This window comes from Pseudonaja textilis, chromosome Z (genome assembly GCF_049901715.1).
Source record: "Pseudonaja textilis isolate UNSWEBS1 chromosome Z, rPseTex1.2, whole genome shotgun sequence".
NCBI classification, from domain to species: Eukaryota; Metazoa; Chordata; class Lepidosauria; order Squamata; family Elapidae; genus Pseudonaja; species Pseudonaja textilis.
Window position 1 is genome coordinate 87,149,839 of NC_142008.1, and position 14,330 is coordinate 87,164,168.

The 14,330-nt window shown below is 42.2% G+C and overlaps 1 protein-coding gene across 5 annotated transcripts in view; it reads left to right on the forward strand.

Annotated features, from left to right (window-relative positions):
- GPATCH8 (G-patch domain containing 8) overlaps positions 1–8,071 on the forward strand; it is a 109,012-nt gene extending 100,941 nt beyond the window's left edge. For 4 of the 5 annotated variants that reach the window (XM_026718276.2, XM_087916785.1, XM_087916787.1 and 1 more), the window contains one exon: positions 93–8,071. In XM_026718276.2, the coding sequence (XP_026574061.2) occupies positions 93–3,903 (3,811 nt within the window). In that variant the 3' untranslated portion in view covers positions 3,904–8,071. The remainder of the gene's footprint in view (positions 1–92) is intronic. The other variant, XR_015740172.1, reaches the window with a different exon arrangement.
- The last annotated feature ends 6,259 nt before the right edge of the window (positions 8,072–14,330 follow it).

The window sequence follows — 14,330 nt, forward strand, 5'->3', positions numbered from 1 at the left end:
TAAAGTTTTGAGTGTAACACTAAGGTGAAAATATTAGTAATCATGTATTTTATTCTTTTTTGGTCTGCTTTTTCTCCCTCCCTGTCTTCCAGTGCTCCAGGAAGTGGCCCGATGTTTAGAACCACTACTGTGGCAGTAGATGAAGGAGGAGGAGAGGATGATGTGGATTCGACATTTCCTGGTAGTTGCTCCTCCTCCTCACCAGCTTCTGGGCAAGCTAGCAACATGACCATGGATAAGAGTATAACTTACAGCAGTGGGCAAATCAGTAGTAGTCCTGGACTTGCTCAAGTTCCTGCCCAGATATCACAAGCTGTTGGTCTGGGAATTAACAAGACAGGTGTGTCTTTCTCATTTGCGAAAAAAGCCCCTGTAAAGCTAGAATCAATTGCTTCAGTATTCAAAGACCATGTGGATGAATCCCGTTCTCCTGATGAAGTCAAAACTGATGAAAGAACCCATACATATTATGGAACTTTGGGAAAAATTGGAGAAATTGAGGGGACAAATAGCCCTGACAACAAGGGAGATGATGATGAGCAATCACAGGAGAAAGATGCCACCTTATCAAAGCTAAAGAAGATGAAAAGGGATGATGGGCCACTGGCAGTAGAACCAGAATATTATCACTATATTCCCCCTGCACATTGTAAAGTGAAGCCCAACTTTCAGTTTTTGCTGTTTATGAAGGCAACGGACCAGGTAGAAGCAGAAGCAGCAAGCAAAAAAATAGCTTGTGAAAGGAAACAAAACAATTCCCCCAAACTCAATGTGGCAAAAAGTGATGAGAAGGAGACAGCAGCAGAATGTGTGACCCCTCAGAAGGAGCAGAGTCCTGCCAACCAAATCAACAAAATGGAAGATAAGGACATTTTGAGGGAAACAGGCAAGCAAGAAGAAAAACAACTTAAGGGAAACAATTCTCTAGATTCAGATGTCATTAAAGAGATTCCCCAGGCTCCAGGAACTAGTAAAGAAACCACAGAAGGGCCTAAATATTTAACAGGGCAGTTCTTCCCTGTTCTGAGTAAGGATGAGAGCACCACCCTCCAGTGGCCTTCAGAACTGCTAATCTTCACCAGAGCAGAACCCTCTGTGTCATATAGCTGCAATCCCTTATATTTTGACTTTAAGCGGTCTCGTAACAAAGACGTTAAAATGAAAGGAACGGAAAAACAGAAAGGTTCAATAAACCTTTCAAAGGAGAAAATGCAGGCTGCTGAAGATAGTGATGCAAGCAAAAGCAAAGAGAAGGATATACTAGCTGGCAGTTCAACTACAGTGCCAGAAAGCAAGACCTTGGTAATGTGTGGCAAGCAGGAAGTCAGCCCTGTAAGAACTGGCAAAAGTGAAAATCTGGAAGAGAGCAGTAGAGGCAATCTTGCTAGTCGCAAAGACAAAATGGGAAAATCTCACAAACACAAAAAAAAGAAGAAGCACAAAAAATCCACCAAACGTAAACACAGGCGCAAATGTGAGGCAGAGGAGAAAAGCAGAGAAGGGGACTTAGCAGAAGATAAATCCAAGAAGCAGAAGAAACACAAGCACAAAAAGAACAAATCATCTTTTCTCACTGAGGCTGAACGGATACAAAAGACTGAGGATACTGGCTATTCTAAAAAAAGAAAGTGGTGTGTACAAGACTCTCAAAGGAAGTCTCTTTCTACTGAAGAAAGCAATAAGAAAGAGGATGGTGATACTTCTTCCCAAGATCATGGCAACAAAAAAACCAAGGGGGACTTGCAGCAGTCCTTGTTTGCAAGCAAAAAGCGACCTTCAACCTCCACTTCAGTTTACCCCAGTCATCGAGGCCAACAGAGCAGTGGTGGCTATGAGAGTGATGGAGATTCCTCCTGCCACAAGCACTTCAGGCAGAAGTCAGCATCACAATATAGAGATGATTATTACTCTGCTAGTGACTGTTCACGAAGCCGCTCACGGTCAGGACATAGACACTCCTCAAGAAGATCATCTCAGAGATCCTATTCATCAACTTCATATGCTTCCTCAGACAATAGTCGGTACAGTCGGCGCCATAGCTACTCAGAAGACAGCTATAGTGATTACAGTGACCGATCACAAAGTCGTACTAAGCACTCCCACGACTCAGAGGATGATTCAGATTATACCAGTTCCAAGCGCAGATCAAAGAGGCGCAAGTACTCTTCTTCAGAAGATGACTACAGTCTGAGCAGAAGCAGGTCCTGGAGCAGAAGCAACAGTCAAACTCACACCAGAGAGAGGTCAAGGACTAGAAGTCGAGGAAGGATGCACAGCAGTAGCTGTAGCCACAATCGAAGCAAGCGGCGGAGCAGGAGCCGAACAGTACATAATTGGAAACGGAGTAGAAGTTACAGCCGAGAACGTAGTCGGAGCACAAGAAGCCTTTCACAAAGATCTCTCTCATGGAAGGGATCCTATGGTCATGAAAGCCCTAGGGAGAGAAGATCTGGCCAACGTGATTTCATCCGGTCAAAGATATATCGCTCACAGTCCCCTCATTATTTTAAAGTCAGACAAGGTGAAGGGTTTGCAAGAAAGGACGAAGTCAGAGGAGAAGAAGCTATAGGAGCCTCCAGTCTCTCTCAAAATATCGGCAGCTCTAACTTTGGGAACATCTGTAACCCCGAGGAGAAAAATTCTGCCACAGCGAAACTCCTTCTGGAAAAAATCCAGTGTAGAAAAGTAGAAAAGAAATCTAGCAGCAATGATGATTCCATTACAGGATCTCACAAGGTAGGAATTAAACTGAAAGATCCACCACAAGGCTACTTTGGCCCAAAGCTTCCTCCCTCATTAGGCAATAAACCCGTTCTTCCATTAATTGGTAAACTTCCTGCAGTTAGGAAACCAAGCACTAAGCAGTGTGAGGAATCTGGTTTAGAAAGAGGAGAAGAATTGGAACTATCAGAGCTGGATGAAACAACCCATGAGAGTGGCGACCTTGTTTCAGCAAATCAACCTCAAGTGGAGGAAACCTTGGTGACTGGAATAGAGGACAATGTTTCATCTGATCAGAACGCAGAAGTAGCCACAAAGCTAGTTCCTGTTCCTCTTGAGGCCCCAGTACTCCCAGAGCAGTATGGCTCTGGTGACTTGGTTGTGCCACACAATTTCCTCCCTGATCCCAATGAAAATGAAACTTTAGAGCCTCTTGACAGTGGAAACCAACCTGTCCCTATAGAAGGAAGGATGGTACCTTTAGTCCCAGATGTTGAGCATTTTCCTAGCTATGTAGCACAAAGTGGGGAGCCCAGCATCAGTGGGGAGCCTGAAGGCACTGAAGACTCTTCCTTGGCACCTCTAGAGAGCCAGCCCATCACTTTCACACCAGAAGAGATGGAGAAATATAGCAAGCTTCAGCAAGCAGCTCAGCAGCATATTCAGCAACAGTTTCTTGCCAAGCAGGTCAAGACCTTTCCAGCCTCAGCTGCTCTAGCTCCTGCCACAGCCCCTGCCTTGCAGCCCATTCATATCCAACAACCTGCGGCAGCTGCAGCCACCTCCATTACAACTGTTCAGCATGCCATCCTGCAGCATCATGCAGCAGCAGCAGCTGCAGCCATAGGAATCCACCCTCACCCACATCCCCAGCCTCTTGCTCAAGTACATCACATTCCCCAGCCCCATTTGACACCTATCTCATTATCCCACTTAACTCATTCAATCATCCCAGGGCACCCTGCTACATTCCTGGCCAGCCACCCCATCCATATCATCCCTGCTTCTGCCATCCACCCGGGTCCTTTCACTTTTCATCCTGTCCACCATGCTGCCCTCTACCCAACTCTCTTAGCTCCCCGACCAGCAACTGCTGCTGCCACAGCATTACATCTCCATCCCCTTCTGCACCCCATTTTCTCAGGGCAGGATTTGCAGCATCCTCCTAGTCACGGCACATGAAGTGAGAAAGATGTGGCCTCTTTTGGGGAGAACATAGGGGCATATATCTCTGTGTGCATTGATTGGTGTTTTGTACAGACTGTCTGAAGGCCATGACTGACACCACCTGAGAATAGTGAAATGGGAGAACTGGGTGTGGAAAGGGGAAGTGAATGTAACATATCCATGGAAAGGGGGAAAATGTTGCTGAAGTTCTGCTTGTCAGTATTTTCAGGATCCTCTGCACCCAGAGCGGTGACTTACTCACATCTATATGAATGTGAAGTTCTTCAGCAGATAGGCCTCTCTTAATTGCTGATGCTTGTGTTTTTAAATCATTTCCTCTCCACCCTGAAGTTCTGAGTGAATAATATCTAAATTATTTGCCTTTATTTGCTATTTATTTGAGTTCACTTTAAAGCTTAAAACTTTAAGCAAAAGAGTCAAAAGATAGTCTACATCCAACCCATTCCTCTGTTCCTCTCTACCCAATCAAGAACCATTTTCAACAACCTGCTGATTACTACAAACAGCAAGCTTTCTTCTCAAGCAAGATTGGCCCTGCTTTCCTCCCTGTGCCACTGCCACAAGGGGAAGGAACAGAAAGTAATTCCTTTATCAGTCTTTGAAGCAATATGTTGTACTAGAATCCTGGGAACATCCAGAACATGACTTGTATTCTGTCCTCTGTAATATTTGATGGTTCCTTATTAACTTATAATTTTTTTTCAGAAAAAAAAAAGGTTTTTAAAAATTGCACTGAACTCTGTACATGTCAATGCTGCTTTTTGTAGCTCTTCTGACAAATGTTCCATAATGATAGTATACTGCAATAACATTTTTATAGCTTGCTCTTTGAGTGGTACTTGTTCAGGTTGTTTGGGTTATCTATAAATTTTAATGTAGTTGGAAAGAAAGCTTGCAACAAAGGTTCACAGCTCATTGTGGCAAAGGCATAAGAAGAATTTAAGCATGTCTATTCAAGCTCAATTTTGTTTTCTTGGATGCCAAGAAAACAAAGGAAAAAATAGGAATTATTTTCTACTAGAGAAAATGTGTCAAGATTTGGAATAAAGTAAGAGCAATGATACGAACCTTTTTATACCATAGCTAATTAATTCCAGTGACTTATCTTGGAACATCTGTGAAGCCTGTGTGATACTTTGGTCTTTACTGCATCCTCTTGTAAAGAGCCAGGCTGCTATTTGGAGAGAAGTAGTCCATTGGATGGGTAAAAAAAAAAAAAGTCCAAATGACTTTCCAATCAGAAGAAAAGGTGTGTCCCACAGAAGAATCTCAGAAGTCTAATAACTTTTGGGGGGGGGGGGATTTAAGTTTGCAGCAACATAGTTTCTATATAGAGGTGTGTGACTGTGTGTGTGTGCTTTTGTGTGTGTATCTATGCACACACACTTGTGTTTATGTAAGGCTATTGTTTAAACGTGTGCCTTTACTGTATATGCTTTAGAGAGATTCTGAGTGGTGTGTTTTTATTTGAATTTCTTCCAAACGAAGTGATGGGTTACCTGATTTCACAGCTGTCCCTTTTAATGGAGAGAATGTCTGCCTTAAAAGAGAGATAATAATTTTGTTACATTTAATTCTTCTACTTATTTTCTTCAACTCTGGTGGGGGGAAAAGAAGGCAAGAAAAGAAAGTGAGCTTTCTGTGCAGCCATGGCTATTTATAACATAACTGTCCAACTACTGCTAATGTTGATCATGGAAAATGGCCTCCATTCCAAAACTTCCAATATAACCACTGTTCTTTGCTTCTCTGAATATTTCAAGCTCCAGGCTTCTTTTCCTTTGCTAATTTTAAAAAAAAGCACTGGGAATACAGCTCTTCTGACCAAGGGACTCAGTATCTAATTGCTTAGATAACTGAGGTAGCAAAACAGTATTTCTGTAATTACTGAATGCTTCATTTCCATGACATTAAGACCCAAGATCCAGCATTTCAGTGGGGCACAAGACTGGACTTCTGCAAGAACTGTTCCAACAAAGAACACACTCTTATTTCAGCGTCACATAAAAGTGTGCGTGTGTGTGTGTATATATATATATATAATATAATACACACACACACACACACACACATATATATAGAGAGAGAGCATACATGCTATAAAAATGAGGAAAATAAACTTTATAATAACGTGTGGGGCAAAGTGTATGTTCTTGTTTCCAAAGAAGCAGAATCAAGTTGCTAGTTCTTGTGTTGTCAACACCCACTTTTTAAATAGGTCTTAGCAGAAAGAAGTCCTATAAACCTGGCTCAGTACATTACATATGGTTTATCTAACCACGTGTAATCTGCATATTGCATGTGCAATAATGTTCATTCTGATATTTTGAAGCATGTAAAATACAACTTATAAAAATACTTGGGTATAAAATACCATTCACACTGATGTTTCAATATACCGACTATTCAAACATTACTTTAAAACAAGCATGGATAAACTTGGAAAAGAAGATTACAATAGAAGGCTTTTGTTTACCATCTCTTGCACTTTCAATCTAGAGAAAACACTCAGGTCTACCCAAAGAATTAGTAACTTAAGGCAATTTAAAAAATGACTTTCTGTTCCCCTGCAGAAAAAAATCAGATACTTTATTAATTAGCTCAGGAGGAGAGAGTGGAATTGGAGAGTGTGTGAAGAAGCTGCTACAATTGTCATTCAGCCTCCAATATCTGTCAGGAAGGGCAACTCCTTCTAATACCATATGTTACCTATACTATATGTTACCTCCTCCTAATCCCCTTAACAATTGTTTTTGGCATGAGGACATATTTCTAGGCAGAATACTGAGCTGTAACCAGCCATTTTTACTTTTCAAGAAAAGTTATAGCTTCCATCTGGGTGTTATTCTTGAAATAAAAATGCTTTTAATTTGCTTTGAAGCATAGTAGCCTCCAATTTTTTGATCTATCTTAATGTTAAAAAGCAGGTGGAATTTGACAAGCCCCAAGAAAATGTGTATATCTCCAGCTGCTATTACCACAATGAACTCATAAATGGTTGAGTATCCAGAAGGGATTATAACTATACTGCTTGGTAGAAAATACTCCATGCAGCAGCATGTTCGTAGGCCTGCATCGTCAGATTTGGATCAATGAATATCAACAAGCAGTCAACCTGAGCCTATTAAAAAATTTCAGGCCCATCACCAGCATTAAGAATAAAATAATTATAGCACTGACACCTGGGCTAATGCTAATATAAAGGAAAAAGAATTGTGGGTTGTCAAGATTGAAAACAGAGGAATTTCATTTCTAATAATACTTTTTAAAGGGAAGCCCCTAGTCGGTATATGGCTTTTTGATAAGGCCTATGCTGGTTTCTCCATGCATAGTGGAGTAATTGCACTAAGTTGATAACAAGGCCCGGTCATGTAGGCAAAGCAGAAACAGTTCCCATCCCAATAGATAAGGCTACAAAGTCAATTCTACAATTATTTTGTCCTGCAAACTTTATTGAGCCATAGTTTCAGATGGGAGAGAATCATTTTGTATGTTTAAAAGAACTGTTGTCAATTAATACAAATTTTGAAAATTGATGTTCAAATTAAAAGTCCTATCAGAACTCTTGATGTTCTTTTCAAGTCCTGTGTTGTACAGCAAAAACCTTAATGTTTGAAAATTATACAGCCTAGACTGTTTGGTCCTTATTCGTAATGGCTGTCATAGTAATACCAGATCTTTTACTCTATTTACTTTATTAACTGATTAAAGGCTTAATATATATTGCAAATCTGATTTAAAAATACACTTCAATTCCTTATTTTCATCACATTTGCTTTTAACTAAAGGCTATTTGTAGTCATTTGAATTGGCACTCTTCAACTTGAGGTAATGTACTCTTAAATTTGATGCCACATACAGTCTTTCTATGTGATACACTCTTACTATATAAGATTGCATCATAAGCAAGTACTAACAAGATTTCATTGTTTTAAAAATGTTACTTAAAAACAGTATTTATATAGTATTTTTTAAATATTACAAGTAATACAGATAATTAAAATACCTCTTATATTCAACAGAAACCTGAGGCTGATCATAAACTCATTTCAAGAACCCAGTTGACAGTTTAACAGCAATGCAAAATAAATACAGGATGGTACATGTATTGTTCTTGTCAATAAATATGCCTTGGGACTCTACTGATGTTCTGTTGAAGACACATTATTGTTATTCTGGGTATTTTTTCCCTAAAATACATGACATTATTTGGTGTTAACCTTCTGCCTAACTAGATTTGTAATTTGAAATTCCTGTAGGTAGACTTCAAATATTAAAAAAGTTTGTAATGACTAGAAAGTTTTAACCTTTAATAGTGATATATATCTATAGTGTTAATCTCAGGAAATAGATTCCTGACTTACATATGATTTTTACACACACCATTTTGTTTTACATCCCTTATGTTCAATCAATTTGGAACAGCTTATAAATTCTACAAACAATTTTTAACTATAAAGCATGCTGGGTGCTAATGATAACAGGGCTTCCTGAAGGTTGATTAACAGTCCATGCTCTTTCCTTAGGAAGGAAATGGATAGAGGCTGGCTGATGATTTTTTAAAAAGTAGCCCTCTTAATGAATCGCTCATAATTTGTAATACGAATTATATATCATGGAAATCTTGGGGAGAAAAGTAGGAGGACACTTGTTTCATCTTAGCATCTTACATAAGGATCTATCAGAAACTCAACATCTGCTATCTATGGGGTGGGGAGGTGGCTGTTGGGGAGGGCAAGTTTGTAACATCCCAGCAAAAAAAAAATTCCACCAAACAACCTGCTCAAGGAGTCACCATGTATTAAGAGTTAGGAAATACATCACAAGAGCTTTGTAAATTCACAGGAAATCATTCCACAAAACATACTAACAATCTTTCTAATGATTTTTAATTCTTTTTGAGTGGAAACCAGAGTAGAGGCGTTCACAATGGAAATGATGTTACCTAAGACACTTAAGTTGTCTCTGTTGAACTTCCCCAACTCTTCTGCAATCCTCTGAAAAGCAGCAGTAAAAAAAGTAAAGTGGGGATTTGATTTATATATGCTTGGCTAAGTATCACTGGCACAAACTTAAAGATGGCAGAATAGAGCCTTCTATCTAATCCACCACCATCATCCCAAATTGCCCATTTTTTGTTCATCTGTCTTCAGACACCATCTAGTTCTGCCTCAATTTCCTCTGGATCAGTTAATCAGTTCCTCCTGAAATAAACAGCTTATCAGCCAATGCTGCTTACAAGTCATTTTGAATTATTATAATTTGTCTTTTTCATTACCTAAGTTTCCTGGCCAGAATATTAACAAATCTCCCCCCCACCCTGTTCTCCCACGAGCTGTTCAGAGCATCCAGTAGTGGGAGGTGCTTCTGTCTTTGCATATATAGGCTGGGCTTATTTTCTGGAACGGGACTTCTCCCCAGTGTACCCCAGTTTTGGCTCAGCCTTGTGGAGGAGAGGCAGTGCTTTTTGTTTTTCCTTGGCCAAAACAGGAGAATTACTTGTATTTCAGGTTTGGAGATAGCCAATTTGTCCTTAAGGCTCTCTTAGCCTCCAAATAAGTTAATGATCTACTGACGTCCTTTTCCACCTGGCCATTGGAGATTGCAGTATTGGGAAGCACTGTTCGCACCCCGAAGCGGAGGGAGGCTTTGGCATCGTTCCGCGCCCCCCCAACCACTAGCCCTACCCTTGCCATAGTGATAGCTATGCCATTTACAAATCGGCATGGCATTTTTTCGCTCAAAAGCTGAGTCACATCACTTTTCCCCTACAAATGCCATCTTGGGGTGAAGGGCATAAACGCCAGGTTCTTTCTCACCCCTCCCTGCTGTTTAGCCATAATGAGAAGCTGGGGCAAATCCTTCACACAGCGGGAGATTTTGCGCGTGCCAAATTTAACAGCCGGATGCCACTGTGCTTTAGGCGGATCACGTGGCCGCACTGAGTGAGAATCATCAGGCTGTGTGAGGTAGTTTCCCGAGTAGAGATTTCTCTTCAAGAACCCTAGGGAATTATTGCACCCTCGTTTTTAATCCATATTCAAGACCATCTGTTACGTAAACTGGTTGGCTTAACCCTCATAGTCCTACCTACCCAGTGGCACAACAGTGAGCACCAAGACCTGTCTGCCTGTGCATGGAAGCTGTTGAAGGCCTGTGACTCTTATTCTGGCCTGTTAGGCATTCTCAATTTGGCTGATTTGGGTATCCAATAAATTTAGCTGTTATATTGAAAATATACATACATATATACAGTGATTATCATTTAATATAATAATAATACAACTATATTGGTAGTAATATAATAATTTATTATTGAGATATGACTCACTACAAATAGATAAGTGCACATGGGAAGTGCACAGGACCTCTCAAGTTTCTTCGCCCCCCAGTCCAGGACTGTCTACTTCCTCCCACCCTCCTCCTCCCCTAGATCTTTCCCTCTCATCCAGGCACAGCTTGGCTCCCCAGAGTCAACATGCCCAGTTAACTGGAACATCAACCATGCGAAGGGCCCCTTAAGCTACGTTCACACCAATGGCTGTTGGCCTTCATCAGGATGACATTCTTCCAGATGAAGTTCCAGAGAGGATGAAGGCGTGAATGGAGCTGGCTATACGCCAAGGAATTGCAGCAGGACTGCAAGACAGTTCTGAACAGGGAACATCCTGTATCCGCTGATTATGATTCAAAATCATTACAGTCGTTGGCCAGGTTGGAGCAACAGTATACCCAGGTACAGTTTCAGAGGGATATGCCCCTCCAGGGGCCGCAGGAAAAGGAGGAGGAGGAGGCGAAAGAAGTAGAACACATTGATCAAATGGAACATATTGAATCAGGGTCTGTAAATGACAGGACCCAGCCCTGTTGGAGGTTGACCCCTTAGAAAGGGCCATGTCTGAGGATGAGGGCCTTGTTCCCGACCAACCTATATTTACAGGCTTATTCCACCCACAATTGTTTAAATCACTATTGTTGAACGCCAAAAACACAGCGCGCCTGGACAAGTCGGCTCCTTCTACCACACCAACTCCTTCACAAGAGGAGTCAGAAGATCTAATTTTCAACCAACCAGTAGTCAAGGCAGATGTGATTCCAGTTCCTCACATGTTTTCGGACCTAGTGCAGAAGCAGTGGGCGTCTGCAGCAGTGTATCCTGCCCCCATGGGGTATGACAGAAAATATTTCAATTTGGCCCCTGATTTCTCTAAACTGTTGAATACTCCTGAGGTAGATGAACCAATAGTGGGATTAGCGTCCTCGTCTTCCATTCCCAGTAAAGTGTTGGAGGCATTAAAGCTAGAGGAGAAGCGGGCCAAGTTGGCTCTGCACAGGGCCCATCAATCTGATGCATGGGCCATAAGAGCAGCCACAGCCGCTTCCTTCTTTACTCGATCTTCTCTTAGATGGCTCTGTCACCTAAGGGAGCACATTCCTAATTCTAACATTAGAGTGCATCAGGACATTGGTAAACTTTATCACAGCCACAGAATTCTCTGCTGATGCAACATTCCATGCAGTTAAGTTTTCATCTAGGGCCATTACTTCCCATGTTACAGCACGACACTTACTATGGTTAAAACATTGGCAAGCTGACATAAAGCATAAGTGTTTGGCTCTGCCCTTGATCCGCTGCTAATTGAGGCCAGAAGCAAAAAAAAGATACTCCCTTCTCTTTTTTGGAAGTCTGATTCTTGAACCACTCAGTCCTTTCGGAGGGGGTCCTTTTGCCTCTTCTATCAAGGACCATATTCAGCTAGATATCAGAGATCCCCGACATTCAGGCCAGGTCAACAGTCAGAGAGGTCCAACTTTGGTGGCAGAAAGAGAAGGGGTGGCCAATCCAAGAGGCCCTTTTGAGGAGCAGGAAATGGGTCATTCCAGCGCCCAAAATAACACCATTAACTTGGCTCCCATTGGCAGATGCCTTAAATTATTCGCGGACCAATAGGACGCTTCAACGTCTGATGCCTGGGTTAAGGACACAATCAGATTTGGGCTTGCTCTTGAGTTCCAATCCACACCCCCCAGACTTCTTCATGTCGTGCCCTCTTTCCAGAGATCCGGTTAAACAGACTCTTATGGAAACACCTACTGGAACATCCAACACCTACTAGAAATAGCGAGCCATTCAACCAGTAGCTACCAACCACTGAGGGTAAGGTTTCTATACACATCTTTTTGTTGTTCCGAAGAGTTCGGGGGGGTGGGGTGGAGAGTGATTTTAGACTTGAAACATCTTAACTGTTTCTTGGTATATTGCAAGTTTAAAATGCACACCCTGCAATCTATCTTACTCAACATCAGAAAGGGTGATGTCCTTACGTCAATAGATTTAATGGAGGCATATTTACATATTTTAATTAGACCTTCCCACTGTAAATTTTTGTGTTTTTGTTATAATAACCATCACTTTGAATATGTTGCCCTCCCCTTTGGACTAGCTTCTGCCCCCAGGACCTTCACAAAGTTCCTTGCAGCACTGGCGGCTCATCTCAGAGGTATCTCTGTACGATTCCAGTGCTACCTTGATGACATATTAATTTTGTCATCTTCTGCTCATCAAGCAGTTAGGGATTCTCAGACCACATTACAATTACTACAACAACACGGGTTCTCGATTAATTGGACAAAGAATCATTTAACACCATCAACTCAATTGATCCACCTGGGGCAATCACAGATACGGTGGAAGGCAAAGTTTTCCTATCTCCAGATAGACAAAACAGCATACAACAATTGGTTAAGGAGATCAGAATTAATAAGAGGGTGCCCTCAGCCGAACTATCAAAATTGTTAGGCAAAATGATCTCATGCATATCTATTATTCCCTGGGTCCAACTCCACACTAGATCCCTCCAGTGATTCCTGCTTCCGTACCAGAAATCCAGCAGAAGCAACTCCAAATACAAGGTCAAGGTACCATCAAAGGTCCTCATATCTCTCCACTGGTGAGCCAGACCAGTCATCAACAGAGGTTGCATCTTCAAGGAGCCCCACAGACTTACCATCCTGACAGATGCTAGCCTATTTGGATGGGGAGCTCGCTATCAGTCACTCACAGCCCAAAGCCGCTGGTCCTCCATAGAACAGTCATGCAGGATAAACTGGCTGGAGCTTCGAGCAATATATCTGGCTCTCCACAGCTTCCTTCCATAGGTATGCAATCAACACATACTAATCTTGACCGACAAAGTAACAGCAAAAGCTCACATAAACAAGCAAGGGGGTATGCAGTCGAAACATCTCATGTGAGAAGCAGAGCACTTGTGTCATTGGGCGGACAGCAACCTGCTCTCCATCATAGCAGAGCACATATCGGGTCTGTCGAATACCCAGGCAGACTGGTTAAGCAGGGTGGCACCTGCACCCAATCCTGTTTCAAGAGGTGGCTCAGAGATTTGGGCAGCCGGTAGTAGATTTGTTCGCTTCCCCCCTCAATTCTCAGCTCCTGAGATTCATTTCCAGGTACCCCTCACAAGGAGCGGAGAACTTCAACACACTCTGCTGCCATTGGCCCCCAGGCCTTCCGTATGCATTCCCACCACTTCCAGTGATTCCCAAGGTTATCCAGAAGCTGCTGGACGAGAGGGTGGAGCTGTTGCTAGTTGCTCCATACTGGCCCAGAAGGCTGTGGTTTGCAGACGTCCACAGTCTGTCTTCATCAGAACCATGGAAAATCCCGCCGGACAGGGTTTCGTTAACTCAGGGACCCCTTCAACATCCAACCCTCAATGGCTGCACCTAGCCATCTGGAGGTTGAGTGGCAATGTCTGAAGAGCGAGCAGTTATCTAACAAAGTCATAGCCACCATTCAAGCTGCCAGGTGCCCCTAAACAACTCGCATTTACAATGCCACATGGTCCAGTTTTTGCAAATGGTGTACTAAGTCTCACATTGATCCCACCTCTCCATCAGTGGCTCAAATCCTAGAGGTTTTTTTTACAAGAAGGACTTGACAAAGGCCTATCACCAAATACGTTAAAACAACAGGTGGCGGCCTTGGCATCAGTTGTCACTTGTGAGGGCCTACCGTCTCTATCTCATTATCCACGCATACGGAGTTTTCTTGGAGGAGCCACAAACTTACATCCACCAGTGGTTCACCAATATCCAACTTGGGATCTTAACAAGGTCCTTGTTGCACTCACTAAGTGTCTCTTCAAACCCTTGAAATCTTCGAATGTTCAATTCCTGATGTGCAAGGTAGTTTTTCTTGTGGCAATAACTTCCGCTCATCATATTTTGAAACTGGCAGCTTTGTCGAGCAGGAAAGATCCTTGTGTCTTCATTCTGACAGAATGGCCTTTCATCCAGATCCTACGTTTATACCCAAAATTAATTCGGCTTTTCACAGGACACAAGAACTGATACTTCCTAATTTTTGTCCTAGACCAAACCAGGGGTTGGAACTACAATGG